Below are 15,584 nucleotides of genomic sequence, written 5' to 3'. Positions count from 1 at the left end.
TTGAGTTACTTTTTGATCGTGTGATTACATTGTTTGTCAATCGGGTGTTTTTCTGCAACATTTGAAGTGGACTTCCTCAGCTTGCACGCTCTGTTCATCTCCTAAACTCCTGTTTTCTGGTCAGCTTTCCATTTTGGAAAAATCAAACTCACCCGCCTGATTTCTCCATTTGGGCCGTATTTTGAGACTTTATTAGATATTGGTCAGCTACCGGGACTCCGGAGAATGCAAGCCTTCTTTGAACTACCAGCTCGGCGTTTTTTTTTCACTATCGGTTGCTACCACGATCTCTTTGCATAGACTTGTTCGCGCGTCACTAAAATCACCGCAGCTGCTGGCTTTACGCTAGCCAGAGCATCTGTGGCTACAGAAGTGATATCGGCTGCGCGTTCCCTGAAATAAGACAAGGGCCAATACAAATATAACAGCCATGTTTGATATTTTCAGTAACATGAAGCGTAAAGCCGCTTCTGCTACTACGTCTCCGCAACTGCCGGATCTTTCAAGAGCCACCGAGACCCTTCAAGCGCCACCACTCAAAAAACGCAAATTATCTGAACAAATGTCTACGGCATTTACTCAATCTATGTCGCCCTTCTCTCCGCATCTGCTGCCTTCGCCCATAGGACTCCCCAGCTTACTTCGAAGTTCGGAAAATGACTTGTACGGCGATGCAAGAAGGAGGCAATATAATCAGCCGTATACCGTGGCTGATTCTCAAGGCTCAATCAGCTTACAGTCAAATCCCGGTGAACCCGACCAACAAGGCCGATATGTTGAACCTGTCTTGCGAGATGCTCATGCCTCTCAGTTATCACAGTCTCACTCTACTAGTGTTCCAAGATCGACTGAAACTGTAAGAGAAATAATTGCCATTTTGTTAGTGTTCTCAGCTTAAAAAAATCATAAATGCTAACGCTTTTCCTGCACTCAGAGCTCCTCAACTCGTCGACCGACAATGGGAAGTTATCTACCAAAATTTTATAGTCCAGATTACCCTTGGAGTCGCGTTTCCTATTCACCAGCCACTAGCGCCAACATTGGATCTGACAGTCACAATCGAGTTAGATATTCTCCATCTGGAAGCAGTAGAATTGCTGCTCGCGAAGTCTATGAAGAAGGGAGCAGTTTTCCCACCGCCTCTTCGTTATCTCAAAGTCCTATAGTGCGCCCCCCTCCTCCATATCTTTATAATACAGACCAGACGTCTGAATTTCCGACTCGAAGCGACCAAGAAAATGGGAGATATATTTTACCAGAGCCAAAGCCCGTCAATTCAGGAGCCAGCACGCCTCTTCCGGGAAGGGTTTCGTACGCTTCTCCTGCTTTGTCGTCTTGGGCTATTGAATCGCAGCCAAGGGATCGAGAAACTAACGCTCAATCACAACAATCGCGGCACTTGAGTGGTCACCCACACGATCCAAATGCGTCGTATGGGCATTATGTCAATGGGACTGCTTCACCTCCTTTACTCTCAGAAGGAGCGCAAGCGTCACACCCCCATTCAAGAGCTAGCTCAGGAGAGAGTCAGTATGCCTCAGCATCCTCGGCAGGGTCCAATCCGAATGTTTATGTCGCGCAGAATCAGTCTCAAGAGTATCGCAATTCTTCGTCTGCAGCTGTATCTGGACCACAGCAGAGCGATGATAAGTCTACTATGGAGAATCACCAATATCCTAGTTCGCGGGTGCAGCATAACCGTCATAATAATGGTTTGGAACATCAATATTCTGCTCACCCAAGGCCAGCGCAATCTGTATCATCTAAATCAAAGTCCAAATCTGGAATGAGTATTGACTCTATGAAGTCAGATAGTACTTCGCCGATCGCATCTTCATCTGATTTTCCTGGTCATACAAATATTAGCGGTGGCATACCTCGGTACGCCGCTAGTAGATCCGCAGGTCAAAATTCTCAAGTAGCCGCTTCTTCGGTACTAAGTAGATGCGGCTCTACCAGTGGCGGCGGCGGTGGTGGTGGAGCCAATCCGGTGATTCAGCGACTCAATGGCTTGGTAGAGAGTCTACAACAACGAAGACCCGCGCGAACGACTCTTTCATTAGCTAGACTAACCAGCCGGCGTTCTTCCCCTGACGAGACTGATGATATAATTTTCGGATCTCCGTCTGTCTTGGGAGCTAATACCAGCGATGTTGGTCTTCGCGCGAACTCTCCGTCACCGCAGCAGAAGTTGAATGGGCGTTCGAGTTCTTCGTCAACTAACGCGTCTCCTAGTGGGGCTATGTCGGAAGGAGGCACCGTGACTGCAATACCAGTTGATGATTCATGCTCAAAATGTGGAGTGCGAGCGAGCGTACTTGTTGAGTACACAAAGGTCAAAGAAGAGCTGCAAACGAAGAAGAAGCAGTGGGAGGCGTATTTTGCTGATGATCACTTGGAGAAAGCGAAATTAAAGGAAGAAATTGCTAATTTGGGATCTAGTGTGAGTTTTTATTTTTTTTTTATATTATAGGAGTCTCTAGGGCTGACGTTTCTTCGCAGAAACTGCAAGCTATTGCTGAACAAGATAACTTGACTCAAGAGCTTCATAACAAACTTGAAGTTCAGCAGCAGTATATTAATGATTTGATGCAGAAGCTGGAGCGGCAGCAGCAAGAGTTAGAGCTTTCTAGGCACGGCAAGATATCAACTAAGGAAGAGAGCAGAGACAAGAAGAAAGTTAAGATGTCATTAGATGAATCTGCGGCTGCGGTGAACAGTCCACCTACAACTACTGAGGAATCGGCTGCGTCTGTTTCGTCAGACATCGCAGCTGATTTGCTAGATGAATTCCATGACGTGGCTGATGCTAATAGCCATGGCACAAAGCGCTTGACACCGAGTGCTGTAACAACTGAGCCGTCTTATAACAGTGGAGGCAGAAATGATGCTGCCACGACGGCTGATATTGATGCTGACGAAAAAGAAGCGGCTGTGATCAACGAATTGATACAAAGCAAATTATCAAAGCAAGCAATTGACTTAGTAATGTTCCGTCGCAGAGCCCAGTTTACTGCGCGCTCGCCTTTTGCGAGTGGATCGATTACTATGGAATCTGATAATGCGACTAAGACCAATAATGTCTCTGACGAGGGTCATGAAGCGTTAGATGGGGTTACCAATCGACGGCCAGGACGAAAACTTCGCCGAAGGTTGCTATTTGACGGATCTAATCTGAAATCGTTGCATGTACAGAGGGTGGGTCGGTTTGGCAAAAAAGTTGAGAGTGATGATACGGATGATCCATTTGGGCTGACACCAAAGAATGCGGTGCCTGTTCTCAAAGAGTACACGCTTGGTTTCCGAGAAGGTGTAGTGGTAAGCCATTTTTTTCAGAGTTGATTGTGTTATTGGGTTTAAGAGCGTTAATTAACAAAAAGAAACTATTCTAGGATCCTCGTTCGAAGCGATTGCGTCGAGGAATGATGGTATACAAGGTGGGTAGGAAGATTCCCGGTGAGTTGATATAAAGAAAAGAAGGAACGAGAATGATTATATTATATTTCAGGAGTTTTTAAGAAATTGAGCGCTTGTGTTTTTATGACGAAAGAAGGTACGATAGTAAGGTTTAAAAGGATGTACAATATAAATTTACAAGGATATAGAACACAAAAAAAAACACCTGAGACAGTCTCCCGTAAACAAACTGCAATAAATAACCTATAGAAACACCAACATCCGTAAAAATATACATAAGTTACAACCCATAAAATAATTCAACAACTGCGCGTATTATCATCGGCGTCTTACTTCAGTAAATCAATTTGTGATTCAGATCTTGACGACTTGGTAGACTTGACTGAGCCAAGTGAACTTCTTTTACTGCGTGACGACTCATTTGATCTTTTGCGAATAGACGTTTCTACTGAAGAGCTACGGCCGGCAGTTGCAAATTCAGCGCCAGGCCAAGTTCCAGTAAGCATAGGCTGCTGAAATGAATCAAGCTCAGAAATGACTTCTTCTTCATAGTCGAGACCATCAGGACGACCAGGAGATCCTGGAGGTACGACAGCGATACCGTCAAGAGGAATATGATTCTCTATAGCGTCAGCGATGGATCCGGGAGCAGTAGCGTTCAGGGTGGCGATGTTGGTCTGGCGAACTGCCTTGACGGGAGGATACTTTACTCCACTATTGCGATACATCATGGTGGCATCAAAGGGCCCCTCGTGATGAAAATTACCAAGCATCGAGTCATCCATAGAGTCTATATAGTCGAGCGAGGCCAGCTGACGACTTTTGCTTTTGCGGTGTCCGCGAGAGCAAGAAGTAGGAGACTTCGAAGCCAATGACTGACGATCATAGATGATGGAGTCGTAGGCGGGTGGGCTCGAGGCAGAGGAAAAAGAAGGAGGATACATGGCAGTCATTATGGAAGATAAAGAGAGAATAAACAAGGGAAAAGCAGATATTGGAGCCGACGAAGCCGTTCTTATACTCTTTACGTGCTGGAGCGGTACTCCGGGCCACGCGGACAGGCGATGAGGTGACGTCAACGGGTCCATAGTCACGTGATTTGATGATTTAGCGCGTTTATTTTTGCGACAATGTCAAAGAGATTTTTGACGAGATTCCCCTCCCCCCCCCCACACTTCGCTTGCCATGGCTGACAAGTCTCCACCGCCGCTACCGATGCGGTTTCTGGATCTATATCCATCTGCGCCTCGGATTGGTGATGACCCTGAGCTGCATGGCGGTCGTGAGCGCAGTAGTCCGCACGAAGCTGGAAAGTGGCCGACGCATGTTTACGTAGAGTGTGCGTATCTGACTTATCTGATTCTCTCTGATGATTCATACTGACTTGATCTTTGTTGCTTTAAAGGGCTACCTACGCCGGCTGAGGCCCTAACTCTCAAAGCTATGCTGCCTTCAGACGCCACGTCTCTACTGCATTCGCAATTTGGCGCCCAGCTGCCGTTGCACGTTTCACTCTCGCCGCCGCTGAAGGTAACCACTGACGACAGAGAGCCATTTATTGAAGCAATTTGGTCCGCAATCGATAGCATTTCTTCATTCTCCGTTGAATTCACTGGTCTTCAGTGGCTTTCAAATCCATCGTATACGCGCGACTTTCTCGCGCTGACAGTAGGCCCTTCAGCGGAGGTATATTCTTTTTTTCTTTTTTGTTCCTCATAGCTGCCTCGATTTCTAACAGCATTGATAGTTAGAAGAACTGTTTCAAGCTACACAATCAGTCTGCAAGTCTATGTCCTACGAAACCTTTACCCACGATCGTCCCCAGCCACACGTCTCGGTCGCCTGGCGCCTGCCAGCTAAGAGCGCCAACGAGCTTCCAGCATCTGAAGCGACTATTGCCAGACTCAGAGCTGATATCGATACGGTGAAAATTAAGATTGGCCGTTTGGTATACCGCAAGAGCCTGTAGAAATCTATATACACTCAAACCCTCTAGTTTGCCTGTGACGAGCCGTCTGTGTAAAAATGACGTAATCTTATATGAAAAAACCTTAAGTTGGATCCGCGCCGTCGTTTGGCACGTGCTTCTGGTTCTATCAACTTCACTGGAATGGCTCTTTTTCTTTGCATTTATGAGGTCCTCCCCCAGCGTCAGTTTCCCAGCACACTCCACTATAGCGTCTCGCCCTCAATGCCTATCGGTATGAAGCTGACGAAGAAGGCCGAGCTTATAGACAACGATTCGTTGTCAAATCTGCGCTTTTACAAATACTCCTCCATCGACAAAAGCTTCATCTCTAACCACATCCTCCGTTATTACTGGAATGCTGTTGCCGAGCTCATGCCCCTCTGGCTCGCTCCTAATGTCATCACTCTCATTGGTTTGATTTTTATTTATGCTAATGTATTGTGTATTCTCATCTTCGTGCCTGACTTGGTCGGTCCTGGCCCATCATGGCTCTACTACTCGTTCGCAGCCGGCCTATGGATGTATTCTACCATGGACAACGTCGACGGTAAGCAAGCCCGTCGAACAAGTTCCTCTTCTCCTCTGGGAGAGCTTTTTGATCATGGTATTGATTCCCTTAATTGTACTCTGGGTGGTTTGATTGAAACCGCCTGTATGGGGCTGGGATCGACTCCATCCGGAGCATTCATTACTATGGTCTCGTGTCTCGCTATGTTTTTCTCGACCTGGGAAACATACCACACCCATACTCTTTATCTTGGATATATCAATGGGCCAACAGAGGGCATTATCATTGCCTGCCTGTTGATGATTGTCTCTGGTGTTTTCGGTCCGCAAATCTGGCAGCTAAATCTCAATGAGATTATTTACGTCCCTTCATTCCTGCCGGAGTCTGTACAGTACTTCAGAGTCAGCGATATATTTGTTTTTGTCGTTGCTTGCGCTTTTTTCTTCGTCCATCTCCCATTCTGCATCTACAATGTCTACCAAGCCCGTATGCGCAGAAATCAGCCTTTTTATCCCGTATTATTAGAAATCTTTCCTTTTGTCTGGGCGTCAATTTCAGTTGTCTTTTGGTTTGGAAGCGAATACTCTGACATCTTATACCGTAACCATCTGGTTCTTTTTGCTCTCACAACTTCATTCGCTTTCGGTCGCGTCACTACCAAAATTATTCTCGCGCATCTCACATTGCAACCTTTTCCATACTGGACAATCATGATGGTGCCTATTTACGTTGCCCCTTTTCTTTTTTATGTTTTTCCTCGAGTATTTGGGATTAATTTATTTTTGGGAAAATTTGAAGTCGCTTATCTGTGGGGCTACTTTTTCTTTGCGAGCGCTTATTTCCTGAGTTGGGCACGCATTGTCATTGACGCAATTTGCGATTACTTGGGAATTAATTGCTTTACTATCAAGAATCCGGTAAAGTCAAAATAAATCGCACCGTCAAATACAGTGAACTGAGGGAAAGCTATATATATTTCATTGTTCATAGGATTATGTTGCTTTTGTTCGTACAGTAGTTAGAAGGCCGCAGATTTGAATGTAAATCAACAACGTTATATAGATTGAAAAACCGTTTTCCAAGATTATTGAAGATAAAATTAGATTATGAATAATTAGAATTTAAACAAAATAAAAATAATTAGAATAAAAAAAATTAGAATAAAAAAAATGTGTAAACACTCCCCTGCAGGGGCTCGAACCCTGGACATTTCGGTACCTTAGTAGCAAGTACAGGTTCGCATAAAAGCCGAACGCTCTACCGACTGAGCTACAAGGGACAAGTGCTACGCTGAATTGAGTCTTTGCAGCTGCCTATAATCCAAAATCAATACTGCCCTAGCCCTGAAGAGAAGAATTTAAAATTCAATGTTCAAATTTCTTAGGGGCTATCGACGACGTATTATCTTATGGTCTCGGTCCCATGTATCTACTAGGTCTTCATGATAATCCATTCTTGGACTATAGTCCGTTGTTAGAATAAAAGGAAACTCCTGAAAAAATCTTTGTTGATTTGGTCGTCATATATATCAATCAATCGTCGATTCAGTTGAATGAGTATTATACAGCCTATTATTGCGAGCTGGAATGTCGAAAATTTCTTATATTGTAGGGCCCTCTATCGTGTCGTTCATTATTTTCCGCGTTATTTAGATTATCAAGTTTTTGTAGCGTGTGTGTATTCTTCTTTAGCGGTTCTCAGTACTTTTCGCTCGGTTGGTGACATAGATCAGCCTGGTGCTCTATTCAAAACACATACTATCTCTGAGCCTCCATCTATGGGAGTGATTCATGTTTCCGCACTATCCTTTATGCCTCGTGCCAGCTTTTGTGATTTGAATTTGGAATCAAGCTATCGCTGTTCTTTCTCGAACACTCTGTCAATTTAGCTCTTGAAAATACTTAGTGCTTGAGACGCTAGCGTCATCGTTAACGATGAAGAAGAAGCGCTGAAATTGATTAACGTCAATTCCACTAATCGCGTTTGCAGCGTGTAGCGTGCAGCATGCGTAAGCGAGTATTATGACGCGTCAACAGCGCGCGAGTTTCGCGTCTGTTTGACGTGAGGCGCAAACCTAAAATTAGACAAGCTCTCTCACCCCCTTTGGTATTTTTTTTCTGGCGCATGCATCTGGGGCCTCAAAATAATATAAGGATACTCAGTCAGTCATCGGGCAAATCTTCCTCAAGATAAGAAACCGTAGTGTGATTAGCAATTTCTAAATAGAGTGGAGGTTTATTGTATGATACTATCTTTTATAAGCGATGTTTTGATCCGAGGTTGCATGCTTCCCCATTCTGTTCGTGAGACTGCACCAGCCGCATATATAATGCATTTTTCCTTTTCTTTCTGCAACAAGGAAATTAAGAGAATAAGATAATGTAAAATTATTATGCAATGGCTGTCAGGGTAAATTCGGATAGAGTACCAAGCCCCCCTCTACAGGAATGCTCAGAGTCAGCCCTCAATTGTTCACCAAACCCAGACCAGCAGACTCCACCTCCTTAACTCACCTCCTCGTCGGTCTTCCTATATACTACTTTTCTTCTTCACTCCTATTCTTCCGGCTGTATTGCTGCACTACTTGCAGCCTACCACTTCCTAGCGCGAGCAAATTTGCCCAGGCGAAGGTCGTCGGCTCCAATTGTTTGGCCCCCTTTGTTGCTATTATCGAGTATACGCACGGACTGTTTTGGTTAATCTCCTTTTTTTCCCACTGCCAAATTCAGCTTTTTGTACGTCCTTGAACTCGTAATTATCGAGCATAAAGAAGTTCAATAGCTAAATCTGTAATTTCTCTTTCACTAGACCTGAAGTTGCTATGGCTTATCATTCGCACAATCGAAGCTACTCGGGCGCCTATCGGCGCTATTCTTCTGGCATGCCTAAGGACTCGCATGGTCACCACCCTTCGATTCCCGAGAACGAGGGTATGCTTTGTTCATTTACGTTGATTGGCTTGAAATAGAGTACTAACTTGGTATATTCGTTCTTTAGTCGTTCCTCCTGCCGCTGGTCGAAATACTATTTCCCCATCAATAGTTTCCACGACTACCACCAGTGACATGTCTGACTTTGACAACTCTGTTGACTTGCTCGTTGCCTCATGGATCAGCAGCAATCCAACGGCAAGCCCTGCAGCGGCATCAATAACTGCGTCAGCGCCTTCTCCAAAACCTGAATTGAACACTTCCAATAACAAAGCAGAACAGAAGCCTTCTAGAAATTTCAAGAGCGATGCGGTTAGCAGCACAAGCTCTCCTCTGGCTCCTTCAGCGCATGGATTTGAGTCAAGACCGCATTCTCGCAATGATAATTCTATGCAGAAAATGATCAACACATCTGTGCGCTGGGGAAATAGACAGATTCCACTCGCGCTTCCTTTAGAACTCGCAAAGCCCACCATAGTTACTCCCGAAGACCATAGAAATTACGAGCGCAAGCTACAGGAGTACGTGACAAAAAATGTCAATTTGGTAAGTACTTTTATTTTTATCAGTGGAGGTGAAAGAGCTTTGATTTTTTAACCAGTCTTAAATAGTCGTCGCCTTCTTTGCCTGCTCTTCGAGATGCCCTTTATAACGGGCGTGCAGTAGTCCAACTTCCAGAAGATAAAGGTGAGTGCTGTCAATGTCGATTGATTGATATAGCCCATTAACGTAAATGGAAATGGATAGATCGTATCAGCTATGCTCAGGAGCAGAGAATGGGAGGCTCTTCCCTAGTACACGTATGTCTATATCTGTAAATGTTTTTTTACTTGCACTAGCTGACAATAGCACAGAGTGTATCACCGCAGGCCGCGACACCGTCTATGATCTCCGCGGATCAAACTCTGATGAATGGCAATGTAAATATGTACAGTCCAGCTATGCAGCAACCCAATCCTCAATACTACCAATATTCCCAATCTATGGGCCGTACAGGTTCTTCACCTCTGTCGCCAGAAGCTTCTGCATTCATGGCAGTCAATGGCCTAGGAATTTCGTATGGTGGAAGTAACGCAACCATTTCCGCCCCGCACCATCATTTATCACCGACTGCGATTTCCGACGTTTCGGCTACCCGGTACCCTGGAACTGCATATGCGGATCCAAAAAGATCTCCGTATACGCACGCAAGCCAGTTTGCAGAATATAGCAGCAATCGAGATACTGCTGCTGATATTGTGCGTCCTCCTCGTGAAAACAAGCGGATTCCCATTGTTAATCCCGAGAGTAAGGTTGTGGCTGCTGCTGCCGCTGTTCAAGCCGAAGGGCAATCGGACAAAAAGGAGTCTGATCAAAGCGCGAACCGATACTCGTTCACACCTCTTGTGCAGAGTGGAGCGGCGGCTAAGGATCTGAAGCAAGAGGAGCTGGATGGTATCGTGAAGCGCTTGACGGAGCATACGCCCGAGCGAGTGCTTCCTAATACTTTAAAGATACCAATTTCAATGGGATCTGTAGATGATGAATCTGAATGGTCGGAGGGACTGGTGCAAGAGCAGCGTCAGCGATTGATTGCTGAGTCTCCAGAGTTGAGTGGTCATATTGATGACCAGACAATGCGCAAGCTTGTAAATGAAGCGCTGATGAAAAAGCTAGACCCTCTTGAAAAGATGATGTCCATGCTCACGGACCAGCTGAAGAACTCTCTAATGTCGCAGCCGACGTCAAGCTATACTTCCGATGCTGATGACGAAGACGACGAAGTAGAGGAGCAAGGAGATGACTTGCTTGACATTGTGCGTCGTCGCGCTGCAGGAGGCAAAGCTTCTCATGAGTTATTATCTGGGCGGACCTCGCGTAATGTCTCGAATGGTAGCGACAGTGGTTATCTTCAAGCGCTTCAATCTCAACTTGAGTCCGCCAATGCTCGTAATAACAAGCTGGAAGGCGAACTTGACAGCGCGCGTCGGGCCAAGGAGCAGGCAGATGCGATAATTAGTGACTTCACCCAAAAGTATATTGAGAGCGAGAAGCAAAAGACAAAGGCTGAAGCGTACGTTGAAGAAATTAATCGGCTAAAGGAGCGAATGAGCGAGAAGCAGACACAGCATGAACGAGAGCTGCGAGAACAGCAAGTGCGCACGGCACGTGAGAGAGAACTACATGAGAAGGAGCAGTCTATGCAGAAGGACCAGATTAAGGTCTTACAAGAGAGTGTGGCAGTTTTGAATGATAAGCTGCGTATCGCAGCTATCGAGGCCGAACGAGCCGTCGAGCAATCGCGAGCAGAGGTAGTGCGCGCGAAACGCGAGACTGAGGATGCGATTAACTCGCGAGCAACGGAGCTGTCGTGGGTCAAGACGCTTTTGGATGCTAAAACTGAGGAGCTGGATGAGCAGCGTAAGACAATGAAGAGCGCCGACGATATGATTGAGCGGCAGGCAGTTGAAGAATTATATACACATGTAAACTCTGATTTCCTGTCGAAGCTCAAATATGGCGCCGCGCTGAGTTTAGTGTCGGATGAGTTTGTCCAGCTTTTGACTGTCACATCGCGGAGTCTTGAGGCTCGAGGAGTAGATCACAAGGAGCTCCGACGACGACAGAACAGGCAGGTCGTAGACAACGCGATGCCACTTCACGACCGTTCAGATAATGTGCCTGCTGGAGTGAGTCCCCTGCGGCCAGGTTTGAGTAGTTATACGCGAGGTTTGAAGGATCTGAAGCTCAATCGGGCAAACACTATACACGGCATGGGCGGTCGGGAAGAACGCATAAAGAGATTACAATTGAGTCGTGAGGTGTAGAATCATGTACATGAAAATAATTATGACGAGTTCAATGCAACAGTTTTGTTTACATATGAATAGAGTAATAACGGTAAAAAAAAGATAGCGAATGGAAGCGGGGATAGATTAAAAACGAGGGTGTGAGTTGTGATCATATGTGAGTTGTCTAAAAATAAATGTGAGTTGTCGATGGAATGAGAATGCCTCCGGTTTTGGACGCGCTCACGCCGCCGCTGCCGCTTTCGTCGGTTTTTATTTACTTTTCTCTTTCTTCGAAGCACTAATCCACGCTCTTTACTTGTTCATATTTCTTGTGCAAATAAACAATGCGTTTTAATTCTATTGCTGCTCTGTTCTCCGTCGTGGGTTATGCCTCCGCCATAGGCTCGGTATGTTTGTGTTGTGTGCTCGGGATATCCTATGCTAGGCATCTCTAATCGCTATTTTTCTCCATGTAGCTCGGTTTTGATTTGGGTGTCCAGCGAAACAGCGACTCGGCTTGCGTATGTTGAAATCTTAGTGTTACAATGAATGGTATAGTGACTAATGTGTGCTCTAGAAAACATCCGACGATTACATCTCCGACTTTGAGACTATAAGCGGTTACACTGACACTGTCCGTGTCTACGCTTCCTCTGACTGCTACACTCTTGCCAATATCATTCCTGCTGTATGTGGAGTTTTTTTTGTATTGTTTTCGAGTATTTGAATCTAACGCCAGTCTATGACAGCTCAAAGAGAAGAACTTCAAGCTCTTCCTCGGCGTGTGGCCGACTGATGACAGCCACTTCGCCTCCGAAAAGGCCGCTCTTTCCGCCTACCTCCCCACCATCGACGCTTCTTACATTCTCGGTATAACCGTCGGATCCGAAGCCCTTTACCGTGCCGATTTGTCGGCCTCTGACCTCGCATCGCGCATCGATGAGGTTCGTGAGCTCGTGCATGCTATTGATGGTTATTCGAACGTGCCAGTCGGCACCGTCGACTCGTGGAACGTCCTCGTTGATGGCGCAAACGCTGATGTCATCTCGAGCTCTGATATTGTGTTTGCCAACGCGTTCTCATACTGGCAGGGACAAACTATGGCCAACTCTTCGCACTCTTTTGTCGACGACATCATGCAGGCTTTGCAGGTTATTCAGTCTACTAAGGGCTCAACTGATATTTCTTTCTGGATTGGTGAAACTGGCTGGCCTACGTCGGGTGGTAGCTATGAGTCGTCCGTGCCGTCTGTCGACAACGCTGCACAGTTCTGGCAGGAGAGTATTTGCGGAATCCGCGCCTGGGGTATCAACACTCTTGTCTTTGAGGCCTTTGACGAGTCGTGGAAGCCTGTTACTTCTGGTGTCTCGGGTGTTGAGACTCATTGGGGTGTCTGGACGGACGACAGCACTAGTCCCAAGTTTTCGCTGTCTTGCGAGTTTGACTAAAAAGAGGACTAAAGTGTGTGTTTTGCTGTGAACGATAAAGAGGATTCGAAAATTTTAGACAAGGATGGGGATTAGCACGATTGCATATATTCCCGTATTTAATTCATATCTATATTTAGCTTATTCTTTTTATTTATGAGTACTATGTCTTTGGGTTTTATATCTATTTAGAATATCTTGTTTGTGTACATTTGCTTTCCATTTCGGCAATGATGGAGCGTTAATCAAGACGTCAAGTGCAGGTTTATTATAAAATTACTATCTCGCCTGTAGCTTTTTTCATAGAATGTTTGGAAACAATATTTGTTTTGATTTTGTTTCATTGCTATTTTGCCATCTGGTCGATTAAATGAAACAAACAGAAAATAAATGCTAGTTTTGTCAGACGAATGCCGAATGCGGCGACGATTTGCTTTGTCTGTTTACAAAAACAGAGAGCGCCGCGCCAAAAAGACGGATTCGTGTATACACTCGCTCTCAATCGCGTGCCCAGATCAACTCTCTTATAATCTTTCTCTCTGCTGATCCCTTTCTTTAACTTTGTCCTTACTCGGTTCGAAGGCGTTTATATTTATATTTTTTGCCTATCCTTTTTCTTTAAAAAACTATCAATATCGTTTATAAAAGAGGCCAGCGGGAAATAAGTATACAAACCCAAGCAGACAGACATAACATGACGCTCGCTCGCCTCCGCACCGATATCGCATCTCTCTACAAATCCTCGCCGCATCCAGATATCATAGTTCCCGAAGGTGGCCCATCAGATTTGACGAAAGTTTCTGTGCATCTCCTTGGACCGGCATCCACACCATACTCTGAAGGCGCGTGGAAAGTGCGGTTGATTATCCCGGCTGATTATCCTGGTAGTCCGCCAAAAGCGTACTTTGAGACGAAGATTTTCCATCCGAATGTGCAACCTAATTCTGGGGAAGTTTGTGTCGATACTTTGAAGCGGGATTGGAGTTCGCAAGTGGATTTAAAGCACGTGCTGTTGGTGCGTTTTATCCGTTCTGGTTTTTAATTTCTAAATTGATGAGTTTGAAGGGATTAATTTTTTGAGGCTAGGTTATTCGATGTCTTCTTATTGAACCGAATCCTGAATCGGCATTAAATGAGGAAGCGGGGAAATTACTTCTAGAAAACTTTGAAGACTTTGAACGTATGGCCCGCTTAATGACAAACGTACACGCTCTCAAACGTTCCTCATTCGCACAATCGACTCCCTCCACATCATCTTCTACAGCTGCTACAACTGCTACAGCCACTGAATCTGAGGAAAACTCAGGCACGATTTATGCTGATATAGATCAATCTTCGCAGCAGCTGTCTGTAGATAAGAATGTGTTACGACCGCTTGAGCATACGCAAAGAGGAGCTGCTCCTGGATCACCTGTGAAGACTACAAAGCCAAAGAAGAAAGTCGGTATGAAGCGACTATAATATTTATTTGTTATTCGCTTGGAGTCTCTCATTTTACCTTTCTTTTCACCTAATTTTGTGTTTGTGTGTTTGTGTCAATTAATAACAATGCTACCTGACTGCATAAGTAAGCGGCGAGCGAGCTATTTTGTTTACCAGCTGCGCTGTAGCTCTTCAAATAAAACATGCTACAATTCAAAGAAAAAAAAATTGAAAAAAAGGGAAAATACGCGAAAAATGAGATGAAAAGGACCTATATTCGCATTTCTATGACACGTAGACGTTACATACAGAGTAAACTAAACAAACAAAAAATAAACTCTAAGTAAATATTGAGAAATTTAGCGGCACAGAACTTCCACGCCCACTAGGATACAATTTCTGCTTGCCTTCAAATCGTCGCGGTTTCGGTAAATCATTCTCCGACTTGAATCTATACTTTGAATCATTAATCTCGAGTTTTTTACCGCTTCCGCTGATTGTATACGATGCCGCATTGAGATCTCGGATGTTTTTATATGCCCCAGGACCGCGACGTACGCCAGAAGTGCGCGACGAGACAGAATTTGATGGTGAAAGTGAAGGGGCTGGTGCTGATGGTGCTTTTGAAGGCGGCGGTGGTGGTGGCGGTGGAAGTCCGCCTGATGATCGACCGTTTGACGCTGACGCACTGGATGGGGGCGGTGGTGGCGGCGGAGGCGGTAAGCCCAAAGAAGATGATGATGCGGAAGATGGTGTGTGCGAATGCTGCATAACAGATGATAGGGGAGCCGGAGGCGGCGGTGGCGCCGGAGTAGCGGGTAGGAGCATGCTTGTGACTTGCTGGAAGGGGGGCCGCGAAGGCTCTTCTTCCTCGTCGTCTTCTTCATCGTCTTCATAGTCAAATCCTTCTCCGTCGTCAGAATTGTATGAAGTACCGGCGGGTGGTGGTGGTGGTGGTGGTGGGGGCGGTGCGTTTGATGGAACAGGCGGAGGTGGAGGAGGTGCACCTGAGGGCGGAGCCGGGGCCGAAACTGACAGAGGTGCTAAAGGAGGAGGCGCACTTCTCGAAGCTATAGGCGACGCACTCGCGGTTGGAGGTATAGGTGCACTCGAGAAAGGAAGCGGCGGAGCAGGTGGAGG

The 15,584-nt window shown here is 45.7% G+C and overlaps 7 protein-coding genes and 1 non-coding gene across 8 annotated transcripts; 6 read left to right on the top strand and 2 right to left on the bottom strand.

Annotated features, from left to right (window-relative positions):
* Positions 1-451: 451 nt before the first annotated feature.
* On the top strand, positions 452-3,342 carry V2V93DRAFT_358778 (uncharacterized protein; the record flags this gene model as incomplete). Its single annotated transcript, XM_066908073.1, has 3 exons — positions 452-856; positions 935-2,443; positions 2,503-3,342. 3 exons carry the CDS (start codon positions 452-454, stop codon positions 3,340-3,342), a joined length of 2,754 nt encoding a protein of 917 aa, XP_066766328.1.
* Positions 3,343-3,552: 210 nt separating this feature from the next.
* V2V93DRAFT_369350 (uncharacterized protein) lies at positions 3,553-4,561 on the bottom strand. The gene has a single exon (XM_066909997.1). It carries the CDS (start codon positions 4,503-4,505, stop codon positions 3,747-3,749), a length of 759 nt encoding a protein of 252 aa, XP_066766327.1. The 5' UTR covers positions 4,506-4,561; the 3' UTR covers positions 3,553-3,746.
* Positions 4,562-4,602: 41 nt separating this feature from the next.
* V2V93DRAFT_380145 (U6 snRNA phosphodiesterase Usb1) lies at positions 4,603-5,386 on the top strand (the record flags this gene model as incomplete). The annotated part of the gene is made up of 3 exons (XM_066912041.1): positions 4,603-4,756; positions 4,823-5,103; positions 5,165-5,386. The coding sequence occupies 3 exons, from the start codon at positions 4,603-4,605 to the stop codon at positions 5,384-5,386; spliced, it is 657 nt and encodes a 218-aa protein (XP_066766326.1).
* A 222-nt stretch (positions 5,387-5,608) lies between these two features.
* On the top strand, positions 5,609-6,826 carry V2V93DRAFT_400431 (CDP-alcohol phosphatidyltransferase-domain-containing protein; the record flags this gene model as incomplete). Its single annotated transcript, XM_066912577.1, has 1 exon — positions 5,609-6,826. The coding sequence occupies one exon, from the start codon at positions 5,609-5,611 to the stop codon at positions 6,824-6,826; it is 1,218 nt and encodes a 405-aa protein (XP_066766325.1).
* A 248-nt stretch (positions 6,827-7,074) lies between these two features.
* On the bottom strand, positions 7,075-7,173 carry V2V93DRAFT_t30. Its single transcript has one exon. It is a non-coding gene; the product is annotated as a tRNA-Lys (tRNA).
* Positions 7,174-8,261: 1,088 nt separating this feature from the next.
* On the top strand, positions 8,262-11,696 carry V2V93DRAFT_369341 (uncharacterized protein). The gene is made up of 6 exons (XM_066909996.1): positions 8,262-8,629; positions 8,703-8,824; positions 8,892-9,370; positions 9,436-9,511; positions 9,572-9,624; positions 9,679-11,696. Exons 2-6 carry the CDS (start codon positions 8,716-8,718, stop codon positions 11,629-11,631), a joined length of 2,670 nt encoding a protein of 889 aa, XP_066766324.1. The 5' UTR covers positions 8,262-8,629; positions 8,703-8,715; the 3' UTR covers positions 11,632-11,696.
* A 148-nt stretch (positions 11,697-11,844) lies between these two features.
* On the top strand, positions 11,845-13,464 carry V2V93DRAFT_386202 (glycoside hydrolase superfamily). The gene is made up of 4 exons (XM_066912265.1): positions 11,845-12,002; positions 12,072-12,116; positions 12,173-12,283; positions 12,345-13,464. The coding sequence occupies exons 1-4, from the start codon at positions 11,940-11,942 to the stop codon at positions 13,041-13,043; spliced, it is 918 nt and encodes a 305-aa protein (XP_066766323.1). The 5' UTR covers positions 11,845-11,939; the 3' UTR covers positions 13,044-13,464.
* Positions 13,465-14,745, top strand: V2V93DRAFT_369335 (ubiquitin-conjugating enzyme/RWD-like protein). Its single transcript, XM_066909995.1, has 2 exons — positions 13,465-14,037; positions 14,109-14,745. The coding sequence occupies exons 1-2, from the start codon at positions 13,717-13,719 to the stop codon at positions 14,481-14,483; spliced, it is 696 nt and encodes a 231-aa protein (XP_066766322.1). The 5' UTR covers positions 13,465-13,716; the 3' UTR covers positions 14,484-14,745.
* Positions 14,746-15,584: the final 839 nt, after the last annotated feature.

This window comes from Kockiozyma suomiensis (assembly GCF_038497685.1).
Source record: "Kockiozyma suomiensis strain NRRL Y-17356 unplaced genomic scaffold V2V93scaffold_6, whole genome shotgun sequence".
Taxonomy (NCBI): Eukaryota; Fungi; Ascomycota; class Lipomycetes; order Lipomycetales; family Lipomycetaceae; genus Kockiozyma; species Kockiozyma suomiensis.
The sequence above is the reverse complement of the archived record's forward strand: the minus strand, read 5'-3'. Positions and strand labels throughout refer to the sequence as shown.